This window comes from Cyanistes caeruleus, chromosome 21 (assembly GCF_971803275.1).
Source record: "Cyanistes caeruleus chromosome 21, bCyaCae1.hap1.1, whole genome shotgun sequence".
In the NCBI taxonomy this organism is placed as follows: domain Eukaryota; kingdom Metazoa; phylum Chordata; class Aves; order Passeriformes; family Paridae; genus Cyanistes; species Cyanistes caeruleus.
In genome coordinates, this window is record NC_141721.1 from 9,710,153 (window position 1) to 9,732,286 (window position 22,134).

Sequence of the window (22,134 nt, forward strand, 5' to 3'; positions counted from 1 at the left end):
AATGCTGACTGCATTTTCTACCACTGCTTCACCTGGGCACAGTCCTGCAATTCTCTTGATTTAGGCCCCAGCTAAGCACATTTTAAAATGTCATTACATTTAACATTTGATTAATTTAATTTCAGTAAAACTAAATTAATTTCACAATTTTACAGCCTTAAAGCTGTACACCCACATGAAGGTTGGATGGGTTGCAATCTAACAGATGCACAGCTTCTTGGGGTTAAGAATAGACCTCCACCTGTCAGCATTTTAACATTTGAATGTTACACTGCTAAGCTTCAAGGTTTTCCATTAATCAAAATTCACTAAATCACTCTAGGATTGCAGCCCTATCGGTCCATCAGGTCCCAGGGAACATTTGTTATGAGCAAAAGCACTTTGGTTGTTCATGTTGAGCTGAACAACCAGGTTCCTCCTCTCCAATGTCACATGAAGATGGGAAAGCCAAGTGTCATTTAAGTAGTGTCAGCATCCCACTGTGGGTTCAGACCCCACTCATGGGGCGCTCTGCTTGGAGAGATACTTGCACCTGCATCACTCAAGTCCATGGGACTGGCTAGAGCATGAAGCACTGTACAGCATACAGAGAGGAAATGGGATCAGCCCCCACATAGCATCCCAATTCCCTCTTTCCTCCCACAATCCAAGAAATCCCCTGAGTGCTGTTTTCTCACAGCCAGGCAGGTGTTGGGTGTGATGTTTCTGATCCACACTCCGGCACACAGAGGAACCAAAGGTTGGTTCCATAACCACATTCTGTTTTGACTCCATGAGATAGATCTCCACAGGTTTCATTAATTACATGTAGACCATTGGGTATTTCAAAACCCTAGGCAGGGGTGCAGCCAGCCTCCATTTGAATGCAGATGCTTTAAGAATAATTATAAATTGCTCAATCTCCATGTGAAGCAGCAGCAGAACAGACCTGGAACATGCAGGAAAGGTGGCAGCACAGGCAGTCCTGAGGACACCAGCAACAGCCTTTTAGCTCTCACATTTATAAATAATTTATTTCCAGCCACCTGTGCCCAGAATAACAATTTTCTGCCTGAAATCTCCAAGCTGGTGCCCGGGCGCCGTCAGGGACTTGCTTTCCCGGTACCCTCTCGACCTGTTGGGAAGGGATCCGGGTCTCCAGAGGGGCAGCTCTGAAGGGATGTGCCCCTAGTGGGAAGAGGCACGAGAAACAAACACGGAGCATCCGTTCAGCTGATAGCATTAGGGCTTCTCGCTGCTGCTGCCGCCACTCAGCTCTCCGCTGATGCAGCCATCCGTGCGTTTGGACAAACACCCAAGCAGAGGGAATGGGTAGGTCTGGAAACCTCGGCAGCTGCAGAAGGCTGCAGAGCTCTGCTGTGAAGCAGCCTTAGAGGAGAGGCTACTTCCTCGGGCAGGGGAGCGTTATGAAACACGAGCGCACTGGCTGTGCTTGAGGATTTTGGCAGCGCAGCGCGGAAGCTGCTTCCATCCTGCCTGTTGGAGCAGGAGGCCATGGAGCGGCTCCCTCCCGCCAGCTCCTGCAGGGCGCAGGACCCCGGCGCCCCGGCCCGGTGAGCCGCAGGGAGCCCGGTGAGCCGCAGGGAGCCCGGTGAGCCGCAGGGAGCCCGGGGAGCCGCAGGGAGCCCGGGGAGCCGCAGGGAGTCCGGAGAGCCGCAGGGAGCCTGGGGAGCCGCAGGGAGCCCTCGAGGGACGGCGGCAGCGGTGAGCGGGGCTGTGCGGTTCGGTGCGGTTCGGGGCTGTTCGGGGCTGTGCGGTTCGGTGCGGTTCGGGGCTGTTCGGGGCTGTGAGGTTCGAGGCTGTTCGGGGCTGTGCGGTTCGGGGCTGTGCGGTTCGGTGCGGTTCGGGGCTGTTCGGGGCTGTGCGGTTCGGTGCGGTTCGGGGCTGTGCGGTTCGGGGCTGTGCGGTTCGGTGCGGTTCGGGGCTGTGCGGTTCGGGGCTGTTCGGGGCTGTGCGGTTCGGGGCTGTGCGGTTCGGGGCTGTTCGGGGCTGTGCGGTTCGGTGCGGTTCGGGGCTGTGCGGTTCGGGGCTGTTCGGGGCTGTTCGGGGCTGTGCGGTTCGGTGCGGTTCGGGGCTGTGCGGTTCGGTGCGGTTCGGGGCTGTGCGGTTCGGGGCTGTTCGGGGCTGTGCGGTTCGGGGCTGTACGGTTCGGGGCTGTGCGGTTCGGTGCGGTTCGGTGCGGTTCGGGGCTGTGCGGTTCGGGGCTGTTCGGGGCTGTGCGGTTCGGGGGCAGCGGGAGGGAGCGGAGCGCCGCAGCCCCGGTCACGGCACCGAGCGGTGCTCGCAGGATTTCGGCTCTGCGCGCTGGAAGCGGGAGGCAGCAGAAGGATTAGTAGGGAAGGGCAGAGGGAGAAGGATTTATCAGCTTTTCAGATATGCATTACGGCCTTTTGTAATATTTCACTGGATTGTGCAGGACTTTGCCTGGCTACAGCAGGGGTTCCTCAGCCACAAAAGAAAGGTGAGGTTTTTCCTCTTTTTCTTACACCGTTCGCTATCTGCCTCTGCAAGCCGTGGGCCGGCTGGCCTGGGCACGAGCAGTAACCGGACAACTTTTTGCAGAGGCTGAGGTATCAGCATTCATTGCAGTCTCAATGACTGTTTGTTTTACTGAATTAATCCACAGCATCTAAGCAAAGGGGCTTTAGCGGCATTATTTACAAAGACTGCAGACTGCTCTCGAGATGCCCTTCACCAAGCATCCACGGAACATTATACTTGAAAAGTCAGCAGTGGATACTGCAAATGTGTTTGTGTCACAGCCTAGCGAGGCAGGCTGGAATGCTCAGCTTCTCCCATCAGTTTCTCAGTGCTGAGCTCTGGTGGGAGCTCAGTGCTTCCATCAGCATCACTGTGCTGAACAAATAGACTATAATATTTAGTAGGTGACTATTGCAGGAATTCAGATATTGAAGGGTTTATGAAAGATGCTTTTAAAACACCTGTGATTTAGTTACAGTTATTTTATAATACAGAATGTTATTTTAATTCTAGTAGATTTCCTTGCACACAGGAAAAGATCTCATCTGTAGTTTCTGTGGGCTAAGGCAAACATAAATACATGGTACATTTGTTACAACATTCTTGTAAAAAACTTCAGCCACAGACCACATAGGGACTTTTGGAAACTGCAGATAGAGCATTGCTGGGTGCTTGAACTCTTGATATCTAAGAACGTACATCATGCATGAATGTTTTATTGTCAATAAAATACCTTTGAGATTCGGTAATAGTTTGCTGAAAGGTTTCAGTTTATCAGAGAATGGTGACAGCAGACTGTATGTTACCTCGGGAGCACACATCCCTCTCTTTACAGAATGCACACACATGGATGCAGATGCACATGTACACCTGAAATGTGGGTATACGTATTTCTGCATTCCTCTCTTCCATCCTGGCATGGAATCAGTCCTGCTGATTGCTGCATTATGACTTGAGCTAGGTAAAAAGTGAGGGATTAATGGAGAAATACCATGGTATGATCTCTTCTCAAGCTGTGCCTGAGCACTTTCCAAGTCAGCACTCATAATAAGCCTTGCTGGACCATCTGCCTCCCACAGGCTCTTCTGCAACCCTCACCTCAGGCTCACCAACAACATTATTGTCTGGATTTACACCTATCTATGCTAAAAAATTGGTCTTAAAAAGTTGAATATCTGGTGAAAGAGCTGCTGGGACAGGATTTGCACAAGTTAGTGCTGACTTCTCCAGCCTTAGGCTGCAGCTCTGCTCTGTGACATTGCCTTTCCCTTCCAAAGCTGAATTATCTGTCACAGTAAAATGCCTCCTGTACTGAATAAACAGGGTATTATATATATATTAAATCTGTGTTATTTTCAACTTGATTTGACCAGTTTATGGACTACAGAGTTTCTCTCCATCTTTCTGCTGACTCCTCAGAAATAGTTTTTCTTATTTATCACAGTTCAGTGTTATTTAATGGTTTTAACACAATCTCTCCATCAAAGATAACTTTGCAATCTGATTAGATCTTGTAGGAAGCACATGTGTAGCAAGCAATGGTAAACTCACTGGAAAGTCCTTTCAAGCTGCAATGCTTGTCACCACAGCATGTGGATAAATTTGGGTGCTTTTTCCAGGTTGTTGGCAGACCTAACAGGGAGACGTGTGGGGTCAGCACAGACACATCCTTTAGAAAGGAAAACTTTTTAAGTTGTAAGAAGAGCTTGAAGTTTCTCAGAATGATTTTATCTATTGGAATAAAGGGAACTGCAAATAATTGACAGGGTCCCAGCATCAAAATTGTGGCTTCTTAAGAGTTTTATTTCCTATGTGGATTCACATAATATGATATTTGTATTGACTTTCCAAAACACCCTGAGAAAATGGCATTGTGTATCCAAGGAAAAGGCTGCAAGACAGAATCTTTCAGCTGAGGCCTGACTGCATTTGTCCTCAAAGAAAGCTGACAAAAGAAAGGAGAGACATGGATTAGGGATGGATTTTTCTAAAAATAGTAATCATGAGTCCAATTCCCTTCAGTTTACAATAGGAAACATCATCTTGCTTCCTTGACAACAACTCTGAATTTGTAAAATCCTGCTGGTCTTTAGACAAGGACCGACTCTTGATGACCTGCAGCTGTCGATGCAGCACTGACCTGAGCTTCTGCACTGAGCACACATCAAGGGACAATCCTCAGTTAAGCAACTCCTCACTTGCGAGTCTGGGGCTGTTTTCAGTGTCTTCAGCCTTTACCAACATTCCTGGCATCACTGAAAATATTCAGTCTTCCCTTAAAAATTTCATAAATGCTCCTTCAGCTAGGAGAGTAGAATTGCCAAGAACTTTCTATTGTTACTTTTCTTTCTCTTTACAAATACATTAATGCAGCTGCCTGGTGTGACATCCTCTGTCACACTTCACGAGTTCATTTTGGAAGCAAGGTACTGACCTGCTTTTCCTTATAGCAACTTTTTTGGTGGCAAGGGATCCTTTCCCTGCTGAAGTCCCAGCACCCTGTAGATCTGTGCTTTCACTCACCATGCTCAAAGCTGATACTTTCCAGTGATTATTATTGCCCGTTTTTCAGTGCAGTGTTAACCCTTTCATTGCACTCTTCACCTAGCGGTCTCCTCTGCCATTTAACAGTTCTCACTCCCCATCAATTATCCGTCATTGTCCTTTCAATTAGAATTTTATGATTTTACTAACAACTTCCAATTCATATGGTCCTAAGATCCCTTTGGCTGTGAGAACTAATAAACAAGGATAGAAGACTTATCTTCTTCCATTTTACTTCATTCATTTTAGGAGAAACATGCATGAAAAAGACAAATGCCATGTTTTCTGTAACTAGATACTAGTTGTTTCCTCCTTGGTCTTTCCTTTTAAATATCATCATGAGAAGTGATATACTTCAACTCTTTTAGGCATACTTTGATGATATTGCAATATGCAGTTTATGGAAAAATCAAATGTCAGTTTTTATGTCAGCAGCACTTTGCTATTTCCCTACTAAAAAGCAACACTTAATTTTTGAGTTGCACATTTGTAGCAGTGGTCGTGGGCAGAGAGTCTGCTTATTTATTTGGTTGGGTTTTACTACAATCATGGCAACTGCTCTAAGGGCCAGTGCATCTGGAGGTAATTCGGACACATCATGTTGAATGCAGCAAAATTGCCTTGTACCATTTGAACTTTTTCAACCATTGGGCAAGGGCAAAGTTACCTCTTTGAGACTCCAAAGCAGCTTCTCCTTACAAATAAAGCCAACAAATAAACCAACAAATACGTGGCAGAGCACTAGGAGCAATACCAATAATTTCTTGATGTTTGGATGCTGCACAGTTAAATTAGGTCCGATACCTTGGGTGTTTTCTCCAGTTCTGCTGATGCACAAGTTTTCCATCCTGCTCTTGTGGAGGCAGAACATTATGCCCTGTCCAGGTGCTGTTTGGGAAGGCATTGGCCAGAGTAGTCTCCCTTGGCTCCAGGAAGCATTGCCACATGCTGCCCAGGCAAGTGCCAGATCCTCTCATCCTGGTGGTGATGCGGCCCCCAACTGTTGCACTTTACATCACTGCAAGCATGGAGAAACTCCACCAAAATCCACTGACCAAGCACACAAGTGGCATTAAAAGGTACTAAATTGGGCCAGTAATGAAATTTCAAGCATAACATGCCTGACCTTTGCTACATGGTCTTGATGACCCTTCTCCAGCCAAGATGTGGGCACTGCTTGATAAGCCAGAAAGCTCCAGCTGCCCCAGCACAGCCTCTTCAACTCAGCAACTGGGACTCATCTGAGAACTTGGCCTTGAAGCCTCTCTCTTAGTAAATAAACCAAAAGAGCTATGAAACCCTGAATTACAGCTGGTCAGAAATGACTGCAAATCTGATAGATTTATCTAGCCTTATCTTGGTGCTAGCCGGGGGAGGAAATCTTAAACCTTTTGAGCTTGTGTGTGACTGCAGTCATTGCCATCTCACCGCTGAGGGTTCTCAGCAGCTTCACTGGACAGGGTTGCCTCAGGTAGTGTGGAGTGCCTGGCCCCAAGGTGTGTGGGCACCTGCCCTGCTGACCCAGCCTCACCTCGAGGTACCGCACACAGCATGGGCATCCCCAGTCCAAATCTCAGGTGGCTGATACCTGCACACTGCTTGCTTTCAGATCACACATTCTCCACTGGGGACAGCTCAAGTGTACAGTAGCTGCATAGCAGGAACAACTAGTGAATGAAATCCTACCTATGCTCATAGACAGTATTTCTTCAGATGAATTAGTGCAGTAACAACCTGCAGGATCTAATTATGGCTAATTTTCAGTTCATTTGTATCAGTACTTCTGACCCTTTTACTGCAATTCTTGAGCACTCACAACAGTGATCAGATTTTCAATAATTTAACTCTAAGGGTCAGCTCTTTATCTGGTGTAAATCAATGCATTTTCTTTGGCTTTGGAGCAAAGGAGGTGTGTAACTTCTACTGTGGAGAGAGCAGTCGGAATTCACTGAAGATACTACAGCCTGGCAGTGCTTTGCACCTGTTTGTGCTCACCAGCCCTTGGAGAAAGAATCAGTATATTGAATACTTCTGGATATTATTATATTTAGATATATTATTATTTGGATATTATTTTGGATATTACTCAGTCCTCTACAATTAAAATCAGCATGCATATACTTTAAAAAAAAAAAAATACCATTAACAAAAGTACCCAAATCAGGTCTTCAAGATCACCTGAATTGTAAAATTAGAGACAGAGATTTCTGGCTTGTGACAGCCTCATTTAGGAATTGAGGCTAAAAGGTCACACAAAAGGAATTTTGCCTCAACTGTCAAAAAATTCAGCTGAGCCTTAATTTATTTTTTTCCTAGAAGTTTTGGATCTTTGGATCTTTGGTTTGATTGCTATTTAAGACAGAAAGAATTTGCACAACCTAATGAAAAAGGTAATGGGTGGAGACTTAACTGGTAACATTTATTTAATAAAGCAGCATAACTGAACATCCACAAAACTTTCAATCAGCTACTGAAACAAGGAACAGTGAGCAGATGTTCATTGCCAGGACTGTAGATTTCAGGAGTGTGCCCCAAATGCAAGCTAAGCAAAAGCCATAATATTTTCTTTTCTGGAAAACACTGCATCTTTTCTCAATACTTGCCTGGCTCCACAGAGAAAGGATAGACTGGGAAAACAGGAACTTATGGGGACATGCCAGCTTTTATTTGCCATGGGAGGTTAAAGGTTCCCTAGAGCACAAAGGAGCTTTTCTTGCCCAGACAATCCCATCGTGGTACATATCAGCACAACTAAAGTTGCAAAGCTCAGCAGCAGTCAAGAGAGATCTGCTGAACTTGAGCTGAAATTTTTTCAAACATTTACTAGTTTTTCTTCACATGCATCTCCACATCAATAGTTGGCAATATGCATCCACTAAAAAAATATAGCAGGATCTCTGGTTTCTGTTAAAGCAACACACACAGAATCTCCAAATATCCTTCCAGCATAAAGCCCAACTTCTTTGTGCTGCACAGAGATTAATAATTACTATCTTATCTATTGTGAGTTGATGCAATTTCTTTTCTCCTCCCACACACCCACACGTCTATTTCCTTCTGATCTGCATTTGTAGCTGAGCTACTGTTTAGCTGAAAGGAAGGAATTTGGTAATACCTCCCTAAAAGGATGCCTGTTCATCCAGTGACAAAGGATGGAGGTGTTGGCTATTGACAAACTAAAATAAAGAACTTATTTTCCAAATATCCCAAGAGAAATGACCTCATCATTAAGGTATTTCTTGGGCATTCTAAGCTAAAAGGAAGAAATGAAAAAAGTCCAAAGATGCTTGAGCTCAATCAATCAATCTCATTGGACTATAGAGTTCTTACCATGCATAATTATAAACAACAGATGGAGAAATGCTCAGATAAAGCCAAAAGGGGTGGGTGGGGGAAAGTCACCCTGATGGTGGATGTTTTCAATTTGGACGTGAACCAGCCTTACACCCCTTGGTCTTCCAGGTTTCAGCATCAGCTCTTGGCAGCTCGGCAGGGCACAATGAAGGCATCACCCCAGGAGCCCACGGAGCCCCTGGGCCAGCTAGGCGCCTGAGGCTGGCAGCAGTGCCACACCAGGCTTCTTCCATGCTGCAGCTGGCTGGGAAGAAGCTTTTCATCAGGAGAAGGCACCAAAGTGATGGCCTGAACTTATGGGAGGAATGAGTGTCTGGCCAGACGGAGATTTGGGGGCCCACTGGGAAGCGTGAAGGGCCAGTTTCAGGAAGGGCATGGCCAAAGCTTTCTTCAGGCTACAGAAGTTTCTCCGCCGGACCCAGTTTCTGCTCTTCTTCCTCACAGCAGCTTACCTGATGGCTGGCAGCCTCTTGCTACTGCAGCGGACACGCTTGGTTATCCAGCAAGGTTCACGTGGGACCCCCACTAACCAGGCCCTGCCGGTGCTGGAGGAGATGAGCAGGGTTGGGATCATAGAGCCCAGGACCCTGCAGAGCCCCCGCCCTGGCCTCAGGCTGCTGGTGGGCATGGATGCGCTGCAGGAGCCAGCTCTGGACCAGCAGCACAGCCCGCACTGGCTTTTGTCTCGCAACTCAGAGCTCAGGCAGCTGAGAAGAAGATGGTTTCACAGGCTCACCAGCGAGCAGGAGCCCCTGCAGACAGCAGGATTTAAAGCAACGAAGCACACTGCTGAACACAAAGGTAAGGGATGGACCCTACCCGTTTCCTGGCACACACATAGACCGTGCTTTGCTGATCCCAAGCAGACACAGGTGAGCATCACATGCCCCTGCTGTCTGCCTTCCTCCTTGCTCATCACCACTTTCAAAACAGTTCTTAGGCATATGCATAGGCCAAAGTACAAAGGATCCATGCTGGGTGGCTGCTGTACCCTCACTGCAGCAGCAAATTATGAGTTTGCAATCTTTGATGGTTTGCCTTTTAGAAGAACCAGTTGTTCTTGGAGGTGTTTCACTGATAATAAAACAGGAATGGGATCTGGATGACTAGACACCACATTTCAGAACTGCTTTATGTTTGAATAAATTTTCCCAAACAAAAGGGCACAAAATCCCACAAAATGGGTTCCACATCATGCTGCTTTCTGAGGGAATTGTCAGAAATGGGAATGAGAAGGCGATAGTGGTAGGAGATGAGTCATACAGTGTGAGTCAGGCAAACTGAACCTCTGGAGTTACCTGAAGCTTCAAGCTGCTCCATGGATGCTGCGGGTTTTGCTGGCAGAGGACAGACTAAGAGCTACTCAGCCAGGGCATTGCTGAGGTTCTAACTGCTGATGAGAGGGGACAGAAGGACTATTTATTTGTACATCTCACCATCTTGAACTGTAGATTCAAATATGCATAATTTGAATATCTGATTGAACATGACAGCACATTATTAATAACAATATTGTTAACAAGCATTGGAATGCCTTTGAAGGTAATTAATTAAAACTTAACTACCTATGTTATCTTCTCCAATTCACTTCTAGTAAACTTAGAGGCTTGTTATTTCATTATGGATCCCTTTTAAGACCTAATGAACTCCTCTGTGCTTATAATGCTTAATAAAGTTTCAGTGATGCCCTGTGGTTCCTGCTTAGTAGAGCAGCATTGCCTGACCATAGAGACTGGGCTTGTGCACACCTCATGGGTGCCATTCTAATAAGGCCGTGGCTCCGAGGCAGTACAGCTCTGCCCCTCCTTGCCCAGGGGCTGCTAGACAGCCCTCCAAAGGCTTCCTCAGGCAGACCTTTACCCCAAGCCACAAGCAATGGCATGGCTCCAGCCTGTGAGCCTCCCAGCTCACTTTGCCTCACTCTGTCTCCACCCAGGAGCACATGGTCCTCGGTGAGAAAATCCAAGTCCTTTTTCTCTGCAGGCCAGGCTATCTCACCTGCTGACATTGCAAGTGGCTCAGGGTAGGGACCATACTTTCCCTGACAGAGACACTGGCCAATACTGTTAATACAACAGTGAATGTTTTCTATTCTGATTGCTCCCAGTGGATGGAATTTCCAGTTACCCTGGCCTGGTTCTGGCATTGAACAGGATGCAGAGGTGACAAGGACTGTATGGCTGACATAATATGACATGCCACTGTGAGACGGTGGAATCTCCGTGATTCATTCATAGGAGGATGTGAATGAGAAATTGCTGCCAGGCTGGCAGTGGCTTGGGAGGGACACAGGGAGGAGGGCAGACAGTGGCTGGCCTGCCCAGGACCCCTACTCAGGCTCTTCGGCCCCACATCCTCAGTTTTCTGCTGCTAAAGAGTTGAAGTACCCAAATCAAAAGTCTCCCATAAAATGCGGAGCATATTTGTTGTAGGTGCCTGACTCCTACATCATTAATGGTGTGTATTCACAGCTAGTGAATTTTCTAATTACATGTTGGCAAATTACCTTGTGCAGGTCTTTGAATCTACTGCTGTGTTTGTAATATTTAAATGTTTGATTTATTATTCCTGGCTCAAAAATCTCTGATGGAGCAACTCAAACTTCCTTTTTCTTGTGTATTAGTTAATATAAGGTTTTTTAGTTTCATTTTTCACCATTATTTTCCTATCCACAGCTTACATTATTTAGTTTCCCTGTGTTATCATATCAATGTTGCTATTTCTAAAATCAAATTTCTTTTTTTCCTTCATATGTTGATGATAAAATGTATTTATAGACACATAATTGCTTTATAATAGTAGGACTCCACATCATTGTTCCAATTGTATATTAAATAATGGGCTGGATTTTTACAGTATTTTGTTCATGACAACAAAAATTAGCCTGAGCACTGAATGCAGTCTAAGAGAAATATTTGTCTTTCCTATGCTAAGTAAAGCAAGACATATTTGAAGAGATTCCTTTGCACCAGAGAGGAGATAGCTCAGTGCGATAGCTGCATTGTGCTGCCTAGTTTAAAGTGAATTTATCTTTCCATTACAGCTTTAATGTAACTCTCTATATCCAAAGAAAATTGATTTTCTTAATATTTCTCTTGCACCATCTCATTATCAGCTAGAGATTTTAAAGAACACTTGGGAGAAATCCAACAGGATTTCTGGAAGTTTTTAGGCTTCCATTTTGAAGGCTACATTCTGCTGTACTTTAGAGAAGTGCCATGTTCTGTCACCCAAAAGAGGGACCTGAGCACACAGCAGCTGCATGCAGGTGCTGCAGTCCTGTGTGGGTCACAGAGTCTGGTTATGCAATGTCAGGTCTCCTGAAAGGAACCTGGGGAAGGGAAAGTCTTGTTTCCTTTTCGCCCATTTCCATGGGACAGTGGCACTGACCCCTTACCAAGGTTCAGTAGCAATGGAGAGTTCTGCAGAGGGTGTGGGACCCCAGACAGGTTGGACTTGGCCAAACGCAGCCCTGCTCTCAGCGTGAAGCATTGGATAAGCCTGGAATGGGGTTTTCCCTTCCATCCCATATGCATTGCCTAACCCTGGTCTTGCATGCACACAGGCACCTATATGGGCTGCTTCACTCACGATTCGAGGGAGAGGACGCTGAAGGGAGCTGTTTTTTATGACTTAAGAAAAATGACAGTAGCTCACTGTCAGGAAGCTTGTGCTGAGAGGTGAGTGGTATTTTTTCACTACAAGTTTTCTCTTTTTTTTGACAATAAGTGGAACTGAATTTGAGATGGGAAAAACATTCCTATGTTAAACATACAGCATCTATGAAAACAGTGATTATCTCATACCTTCAGGCACAGCATAGCTCTGCTTCTCTGCTTGAAGCAGACTGCTGCACTGCTGCCTATTCTCTATGGCACCATGGCTACTTAACATTATATTCTCTATTGTTCTGGACAAAAAATGCTTTTTGGTTAAATAGTCTTCGTAAGATATCCATCTTTTGATGGGTATTGGTGTCTAGCCTGTATCTTGCTGAGGGGCTGCCCCTGCTGCCGAGGCCACACTGTCTCCAGGACGGAGTCAGCTCCAGAGCAAGGCAGCAGGAGCTGTATGCAGGGACATGGGGACAGGTTTCTGCCTTCCTCAGGTACAAACTGGGGAGCAGATGGGCCCCTCAGTGACAGGGGCTGGTATTTCTCCTTGCAGGGCTTACAGCTACGCGGGGCTGGCATACGGAGCAGAGTGCTACTGTGGGAACACGCTGCCAGCTGCGGCCACCAAGCCCGAGGAGTGCAACAGCGAGTGCAAGGGCGAGAAGGGCTCCGTGTGTGGAGGGGTGAACCGGCTCTCCGTCTACAGCGTGGAGCAGCTGCGGCCTGGAGCCAGGCGGAGTGAGTGTGACCGGACAGGGAGGCCGCGAAGGAGCGATGCCACAGCCAGGCTGAGCGCAGGGGCTGTCCCTGCTGCTTGTCTGGCTCCGTTTGTCACCAGAGTTTGATACAGCAAAGGACAAAGGTGCCTGAAGGGCACAATGTCCATTTGCTGCTGGTCTGGTCCCTGGCTTGTCCCCAGAATAGCAGTGCTGCTCCACCACCCCAGAGCGGGACATGTGCCTGGCACGCTGCCTCAGGGCTGCCACAGAGGAGGTTCCCGTCACCAGGGAGGAAACTCAGCACAGAGCAGAATGACTACAACAGAAACACAATCTCAGCTGAAAAAACCACTCCCTTTGGTATCTATTGAAGGGCTACAAACCCATGTGTGTCTAAGAAATAGCCTTGTAAGAAATAGCCTTGTACAGATGCCCTGTAACAGGAGGGCAGAAAATCACTCAGATCAAGGCCACGCTACACTCAGATGATCCTAAACAAAGTAAGTGATCTGTGACTGTGAGGAATAAGTGGAGGACAGAAAGAGCCACATCAATCCCTTTCCTGAGAGAAAAGAGACCAGAGTTTGCTTTTCCATGGACTTCTGTTCCAGCAGCAGCTGGGAATTTTGTTCCATCTTTAGATGGCAACACACCATACCCATCATTCAGTTAGCTGCCATGGGGGACTCAATGGATAAAACTTAAGGCAAACACAAAGCACGTAACAGAGCTAAACAGCGTATCACTCTTTGCAATTGGCAAGCTCAGAAAACGTTATGGATGTTCTTTGCTGAGAGGAAACACCAAGACCTTAGGTTGTGCCAGTATTGGTGGTATTTCATTTCTTCTTAAATACAAGTCAAGGTTTGTACAATAATCCAACCAGCTACATATAAATTATATATCAAAGGTATATAGACCTGAATTGCCACTGTCAGGCTGACAGGCATACTGGCAGGTTTCCCAGGACATACATCACTCTTTAAACCTCCAGTGTTAAATATATAAACCTATTCCTCAGGAAAAGACAGCATTTATTTATTTTTTTTAAGTATTAATGAATTACTCCTCAAATTAGCCTAACCTGAAGCTAGACATGTGATTTTCTTGCCCTTAGTAATACCTGATAGTTGTCTGTTTAAAGAATCCCCCTGACACAAGGCAGTTGCAGGGCCAGCAGAAGTATTAATCACAATGAACAAGTATGTTAGAAAGTGACGGAGACTGTAAAGGCCCCCATGATTTATGCTGTGTACCATAGAGCACAGACCTCATGTCTTTTACACAGAGCAGATTCAGTGGCATCCCCACTTAAACCCTCCCAGACAGGGTTTGTTGTCTCCCATCTCTCTCCCTGAACACCCCAACTCGAGCCCCCGTGTCACGGGAAGGAGGCCCGGAGGGTGCAGCTCTGGTGGCCAGGGGTGGCTGTGGCAGAGTCCTGTGTGCCCCAGCGTGTCCTTCCCCCCGAAAGAGAGCAGGCAGAGCACACAGAGCCAGTTGTGTCCAGTGTAATCCATGGGTTCTCCATGGAGCATCCTGCTCCCTCCCAGTGCTGGTGCAGTCAGGTCAAGCTTTCTTCCTGACACTGAGAAAACTCTAAACATGTTTGTAAACATTTTGTTCCAGGAATTAAATATCAGTGTGAGATTTAGTAGAAGACCTTTCAAGAACATTCTGAGAAGTACAAACACTCTTTATTCATTGGGGCCATGCTCAAGGGAGCTGGTCCTAGATAGACTCCTGTTCCTTTCAGCTTGGGGTGGAGTTATTTTATTTTCACATCACCTGAGTCCCAGAGATCCAGCTCTGCTTCTAGTAAATGGTTTGAATAGTTACAAGAACAAACTGTAAGCAGCTTCTCCTCAGATTGCTCTAGGCTTTTGCTAGAGAGTCAGGGTTTTCTGCCAATAAATTCATGCAGAACTAATTCTTTTTTTTCTTAACTGCACCACGTCTCTCCTGTCATTCAAATCACTTCCCACATCAATTCTGACAATACTGTTCACTAGTGCCAAGCTCTGTGGTGTTTCTGCAGAAGCAGGTGAAATCCGAGGCTGGTGCTGAAGACACAATGAAAGTTGATCTCCCTGAGCAGCTGACAAAAGACCGGTTTAGAGTCTGAAAGGCTGCAGCAAACTCCCTTGGCCTGAAAAGGCGTGGGAGCAGAGGGGCAGCTGAAGAGGAAGGTGGGTTCGATGAAGGGGTTTTCAGGAGTCATTTACATTCCTTTCCTTTTCTGATGCAGGAGCTTTGTAGATTTTTATATGGGACTTTTAACTCATTGAGGGGAAAGTAGGTCTTCAGAGGAAACTGGGACCCGCAAACAATAGCAATGCCCTTCGCTGGTGAAATTTAACTCAAACTCGGTGCTGCAGTGCTGTGTCCCGTGGTTTGTACAAAGATAAAGGCATGTGCTCCTTTCAATACCACACCATTTGAAACACGTTTTTCTAGTGTATATTGTAGTTTCTGTTATTTCTGCAGTCTTTGTAATACAAAATTTATTTTATTATTTTTGGCTTCTGAACCTAATATTATTCTTTGTGAAAGAGGCAGGATACTATGGACATCGTTTTCTAAGATAAACTTATTTCATAACCCTGCAGGGAGGAATGTTATCTATCGAGGATGTTTTAGAGCTCCAGAAAATTTAACAGACACCTTTCCCGCCTCTTTGATACAGCCCAATTTGACGGTGGAGATGTGCTCTGAATTTTGCTCCAAGAAAGTAAGAACGGTTCTCATTTCACATCCTTTCTTTTATTGTTATTTTAAATTCTAACCTGCTGAGGGAAGGGCAGAGATTAGCGCCTTAGAGCTTGAATTTGTAAATGAGTTTCTAAAGGAAAAAACTCAACAGGGTAAATACACAGTGATGCATCTGGTCCAACTGCTGGAGTGGAGATGGCGGGAGGGAAAGTCATCAGAGTGGTGCCACTAGACATGATACACAGGCAAGCTCCTCTAAGTGATGAGTATCGACCAGGACGAAATCAACACCGTTTCCGTGTCACATTCCAATCAAGCCCTGAGCCACATCTGACCCCAGGGGAGGTGGCTGCAGCTCATGGGGATACATGCTGCCAGAGGGTGGATGTGGCCTGGCAGCATCCGAAACGTGGCTCTAGTGCCCTCCAAGGGACCTGGCACCACTCAGGGAGCCAAGCACAGGGCACGGGCAGGGCACCCTCTGCTTTTGTGGTTGTTGGTTCCCTCCCTGTCCTCCTCACTCTAATGGGGCTGGTGCTTTCTACACAGGGTTCACTGTATGGTCACTGCAGTTTTCTCCCGCAGCCACATTCAGCCTCATGCACTAAACTCAATGTTCAATTGCTTTTTGCAGCATCACAAAATTGATTAAAACAATTAAAAGCTGTTTGATTACAGTGTTTTGACCAGGACCCATAGCCCCAGCGCAATCTCCTCTCCCACAGAATAAGCAAATGGCTTCAAGTAACACAGGGGAGGTTTAGCTTGGATATTAGGAAAATTTTGAGATTTTCCCAGCAAAGCCCACTCCAGGTTTCTCTCCTTCCTCACTCATGTGCTGCCCAAACTGTGGGAAGGTTGTGCAGATGAGGGTCAGCCTGTCCACCCAGCCTTCCCTGAGGACAGACACTGCACCACTGGCACCCTGCACTGACGACCTTCTAAAGATGCAGGAGTACAGAGAAGTTATCTTGTTGCCTCACAGAACCTCCAGCCGTCCAGAAAAGTTCATCACTTGCAGGAGCCACTTGGCATGAGGCACAAGGAACACTTTTATTCTAGGCTGTGTTTGAGGGCAGGGACACTTGCTAATTTCTCAAACTGAGAAACACGGCCTCATTGTAAAGGAAAAATTTCTGTTTGCAGGCAAACCCAGAACTGTTTTGCCCTTGGATCAAATCCGTAAATAGTTTTTGACAATGTCATATCTCATTCGCTAAGTAAATGTAGGCTGTTGGGCACACACAGCACACATGTTGCATTCAACTCCTTATCAGAGGATGAGTGCATGGGAAAGAGCAAGAGATAAGCTGCTCAGCAGTCCTGTCACATGCTCCCAGACTCCAAAAGACTTTTAAAAGGCAAAAAGTGTTGGTATGGAATAGATGGACTGGAAGGTTCTGCACTCAAATATTCCCTGAGCTTCCTTCAGCCTTCTGCCTACCCACACAGCCCTGTGCCACCAAGAGAGCCCACGGAGGACTCTAAGGCAGCCCAAATCTTTTTGGTAAACAGTAGAAAACATGAATTTTAGGGCCAGTAAACAACGGCTAATTTTTTTGGCAAATATTTAGCACATTTCCCTCAAACTTGTTTTAATTCTTACCACTATTAGCCCAGCAGCTGGAGGTTCACTGCCCTTTCACTATACATCTTTGCAGCCTGTTACCCTTCCTGGGTAAGATTGGTACACCAAAACCTGAATTACTCTGCATCAAATCCATTAAAAAAGACTTCTTACAGACAAGAATTTTCCTTAGGGATTTATTCCTTGCAAACAACACTAACTACACCTTCCTCATGATTGCACACCTTAGTAGGTTTCCTATCTAGAAGCAAGGTAACACAAGTATAAAGAAGTAACAGAAAAGTAGCAGGAACTTTAGAATGACACTGCTTTGATCTTGACAGTGGCCTCATTACGATTTATTTTCTTTGCATGGCAGCAGCATTCCCTGCAGGCTGTTGATGCCATGGCATTCACACACCGATCCATTTCCCCTCTTTTGCAGGAGTTCCCGCTGGCAGTGATCCGAGGGCAGGAATGCTACTGTGGGTACCCCACCAGGCAGTTCTCGCTGCACGAGGACATGGACAGGCTGCGCTGCAGTGGGACCCGCAACGCCAGCAGCGCTGCTGGGGGAGAGTACTGCCTGGTCTATCAGACACCTGTGCAAGGTACAAGCTCCAGCCTCGCTTGGCCAGGGACACTGCTGCTGTGAACAGCTGCTGTGCCCTGTCTGCAGTGGGTAAAAGTGATCTCATTTACAGCAGTCTGAGCCACAGAAGTGAGTATCACCATACGGGCAGGAATTTAGGAAACAGGCTTTCTCTAAATTCCCCCCTTGCAATCATGCTCGTGAAGATGCATCTTTCCATTCTCTCACTACCCAACACCTTTTAAGACAACTTGCTGGCAAGTACAATGGTTTGTTGCAGCTTTATCAAAAAAGCATTGCCTTACACAAAACCAGCAGAAACCTCTTTGAGGATAATCTCTTTGACCTCATACAGCTGAATTAATTTTAGGAAGTAGCTGACTCACAACCAGACCAGATTGATACCTTATATTTCTAAAAGAGAGAAGGAAGAAACAATAAACTCTGTAATCAAGAGCTGTCAGTGGAATTACTAAAAAGCCACAATGGTAACAATGAATTATCTTCTCCACTCACAGACACCCGCTGCACGGACAGGAAATTCTTAACCACAAAATCCAAAGTATTTGTTGCTTTGTCAAGCTTTCCTGGGGCTGGGAATACGTGGGCACGCCATCTGATAGAGCATGCCACAGGATACTACACAGGAAGTTATTACTTTGATGGAGCCCTCTACAACAAAGGTACTGGGGCCCAAGAGATGGGACACAGGCAGCCCTTCCAAAGCACAGAGCTTTACTTAATGCTCTGTCGTCCTTCTGCTTGAGCCAGCAATGGCTGTCACTGTCAGCATGTTTGGTACAATTTAAACACGCCTGGACCAAGCAGCTTCCCGCAGTGCAGATGGCAGCAGGGACAGCTCCCACAGCACGCTGCTGTGACAGAGCAGCTGCCCTCACAAACAGCCAGCCTCTCCATCTGCAAATGTGCACACTGCCTGCACTAGTGCCCTGTGCACACACACATGTGCAGCTCCCACCTGACAGGCTGGTCCAAAAGACCAGTTACCTAAATGCTGTGGGTAAGACCTTTCAGTAAACGCATAGGTTAAATTTTCAAACGTTACTAATTGCTCTAGGAGAACAGTATCCTGAGGTGCAGAGGCTCAGCAAGCACCATGCACTGGCCCTGTGAAAAGCTGCCTCATTGCAGTGCGGGGCTGAGGATGCCTCCCCCAGCAGATAAGGATAACAGCAGAGGGATAACCTGGCTGCCAGCACATACCCAGCATGGTGGCTGGGGCTCCACCATGGTTTGGCTGACTGGTACTGTCCCACCTACTTTCCACCACTGTAGGGAATGATTTAGTGGGAAAAGGCACAGATACATAATCAGGCAAAAAAGCCAATAATCGTGTCTTGTAAAACAGGTTTTAAAGGAGAAAAAGACCACTGGAGAAGTAGAAGGACCATCTGTGTGAAAACACATGAAAGTGGCAAGACAGAGATTGAAATGTTCGACTCAGCGATCCTGTTGATAAGGAACCCATACAAATCACTGATGGCAGAGTTCAACAGAAAATACGCTGGGCATCTGGGCTATGCCACCGACCGCAACTGGAAGAGCAAAGGTGAGCATTTCCCCAACGCAAGCTGGTTTGAAACCCATCTCCTCGGAGTGCTGGGAAGGGGGGACATGCTAGGACCCGAGTGAGCACTGCAAACAAATACAGTGGGACTTGAGTCCTGCTGCAGCTGAGATCAGTCCAAAAACCTCTGACACCTGCATGGTGGCAGTGGCTGTGGTCTTGCTGTATGTCCACCCCTAGAGGGGAGGGGAGTGCAGCACCACTGCCACAGGCACACAGGAGCATCACTGCCACTGCACTGTTGGACATAGAAAACAGGTCCACGTGCAACACTCCTGTGCACAGCCCATTTGCCAGGCTGAGGTGAAGAAAATTTGCCCCTGCAGCATGTAATAACTATGAGAAATCTAATTTAAGATTTGGAGTATCCAATGGAGCATGACATTTCATGAAGAATATTTTACAGCACTGCACAGGTGTTACTGCACTCCAGAAAAATAAGGGTAATAGCAATAAATGGACCTGAAATTCAGTGTCCCTTGAACACATGAAAAGACTTCAGAACCTGCCTGCCACGCTTCACATGTTTGACTGGCAAACTGGCTGGTGATTGCAATTTCCCCACTGGATACACTGCTGCATTCAGACTGCAGCAGAAAAGCTGTTTGGCTTCCATTTCTCCTTGTACATATTTTAGGCATTACAGCTGTGGCTTGGCAGAGGGCTGGGGGGAAGTGTCCTGTGTCACAGCACATTTCTTTCACAAGCTGATGTATCACCTTTCATCAGACACAACTCAAGACCTTTTCATCAAAAACTGACAAAATAGCCCCCAGAAAAAAGAAAAAGTCTGCTGGGAGTGCCTTTCCCATACAGCTAACTGCAAATTGTTACATTCCAGCCACAAATGCTCTTTGTCCAGCCCAAAAGCTTTCACTAGGACTGTCTTGACTTCAGGTAATTAAATTATCAAAGATAGAAAATAGAGATCAAGGTATCATTAATGTCAAAGACAAAGGAAAATTGCTGTTGTGCAGCATAGCTAACAGTGTCTCATTTTCCTGGTTTCCTGGTGATCCAGAGTGGCCAGATTTTGTGAACACCTATGCCTCCTGGTGGGCCTCCCATGTCCTAGAGTGGCTGAAGTATGGGAAGCGTCTGCTCGTTGTGCATTATGAGGACCTGAAGCAGAGCCTCATCCCCAAGCTGAAGGAGATGGTGGAGTTTCTGAATGTGACAGTGACAGAGGACCGGCTGCTCTGTGTGGAGAACAACAGGGACGGGAATTTTAAGCGGTCCGGTGCTAAACAAAAGAATTTTGAGCCATTCACCCAGGAAATGAAAGATCTTATCAACAGATATATCCTGACAGTGGATGAAGCCCTAAGGGGAAGAAACTTCTCAGGGCTGCCCAGGGAGTATGTGCCAAGATGATATGCTAGTATCATGCTGCTGCGGTTAAAAATAATTTTTTTTTTTCTTAAAAAAGCAGAAAAAACCCAAACAAAAAATCCACAAACAAAAAAGAAGAAAAGTGGAAAAAAAATAAAATAAAGACCTCTTTAGCAGTTATGGCAAAGATACTTGTGGAAGCTGCTGAGCAGTGCAGCAGTTAGGAATGCCTGGGTTTTGTCAACCCCAAACAGCCCCAAACCTGGCTCCAGGGGCATGGAGGAGACTCCAGAGGGGTGGCAGAGAAGGGAGTGCCACCTTTGCTAGGGGTTCGGCACCGGTTTCTGCATCTCCATCTCTTCACCTGGAGAGTCACGGTGGGTCTGGGGGGACACCAGGGCTAAATGTCACCATGGTCAGTGATCTTGGTTCTAGAAATGGCCACAGCGAGGCCGGGCTGATGTCAGCGGGGAACACCTGGGGAACAGGAGCAAAAAGGGTGAACTCCAGCCCTTCCAGCCCCAGCAGGGGTAGGATTGCACCTCCTACCTCCTCCCTGAATCCCTGGAGGACCTCCGAGGCAGTCCAGCCTGAAAAACCACCGCTACTAAGAGCTGCCCTCTGGAGTTCCCTTCAGCAGACATGCAGGTTTGATTTTTAACTCCTGCAGTCACCTGAGGTTTGTTTGACCCTGCAGGGTGCAGTGGGGAGAGAACAGGGGCACATGGGGCTGGCAGGGCAGCTGGCCCCATGATCCCAGGCCACTGGGCTGTCTGGAGGTGGTTAAACCCTGGGGCCCAAGAGACTGCCCTGCTGCGAGATGCTTCTGTTCATGTGAAATAAAGGATTTCTTAAAAATTTGAGTGAAAATACTAATTTTAATAAAACAAGTTTATATAAAGGGAGCTGAACTTCCTCTGCCTGTGTATCATTGATGCTTTAAAAACAATACAGGACATGGAGTATGCTGCAACCCAAGTCTCTCCCTGTTTACACAGCACACGCAGCTCATTTCTGTGCCACCTGCCTGGTATGGGGGTTGTTGTGGGGCTGTCATATGCCTGTCCCAATATTCAGTGCCTTCCCTGGCAGTAAGGCTCACAAGGGCCACAAAGGGGAGAGGAATTGCAATGGACTGAGCTTGTTCACAAGGAAAATATTTTTTTTTTTTAATGCAAAGCGTACAACTCAAAGAAAACAACTCAGTTTGGGTGCTGTAAGCCCAGCTAAAGATAAGCAGTAAGACCCTGTGGTGCCTGCACAGGGTGGCACAGCCCTCCCTGGGACACCACACAGCCCCTGTGCAGCAACACTGCTCACACACACATGGACACCAAGAAAAAACCCCAAATAATATTGTGGCAGTGCCAAACACCATGGACAGTACAGAAATTCCCAGGTACTGAAATATTGCCATGAAGTAGATAAATAAGGATGTTACAAAACAAGACTATCACCATCTCTACTCTGACTTAGTAAAGAGCTGATTCTTTTGGTAATTATGCATTAAAGTTGAATTTGGGCAGCAGTTGCTGTTGATGGACATGGGTCACAGCCCACAGAGTCTGAGCCCAGACTGTGGAAGGAGCATATATATATATATATATACACACACAAATACTTCACAGAAA

The 22,134-nt window shown here is 46.6% G+C and overlaps 1 protein-coding gene across 2 annotated transcripts; it reads left to right on the forward strand.

Moving 5' to 3' along the window:
* Window positions 1-1,614: 1,614 nt before the first annotated feature.
* Window positions 1,615-21,414, forward strand: WSCD1 (WSC domain sialate O sulfotransferase 1). Of its 2 annotated transcripts, XM_023939448.2 has the most exons (10): window positions 1,615-1,704; window positions 2,417-2,461; window positions 8,488-9,180; window positions 11,945-12,059; window positions 12,547-12,731; window positions 15,322-15,443; window positions 17,437-17,602; window positions 18,102-18,266; window positions 18,953-19,153; window positions 20,193-21,414. In XM_023939448.2, exons 3-10 carry the CDS (start codon window positions 8,754-8,756, stop codon window positions 20,543-20,545), a joined length of 1,734 nt encoding a protein of 577 aa, XP_023795216.1. In that variant the 5' UTR covers window positions 1,615-1,704; window positions 2,417-2,461; window positions 8,488-8,753; the 3' UTR covers window positions 20,546-21,414. The 2 variants fall into 2 exon arrangements, with proteins under 2 accessions (XP_023795216.1, XP_023795215.1); XM_023939447.2 differs by lacking the exons at window positions 1,615-1,704; window positions 2,417-2,461 and having other exon boundaries at window positions 6,979-9,180.
* Window positions 21,415-22,134: the final 720 nt, after the last annotated feature.

Coding starts and splice junctions, on each gene's coding strand:
- WSCD1 (XM_023939448.2), top strand. CDS start 8,754: ATGGCCAAAGCTTTCTTCAGGCTACAGAAGTTTCTCCGCCGGACCCAG. Junction 9,181..11,944: donor GCACACTGCTGAACACAAAG/GTAAGGGATGGA, acceptor GCATGCACACAG/GCACCTATATGGGCTGCTTC. Junction 18,267..18,952: donor TGGAGCCCTCTACAACAAAG/GTACTGGGGCCC, acceptor CTTGTAAAACAG/GTTTTAAAGGAGAAAAAGAC.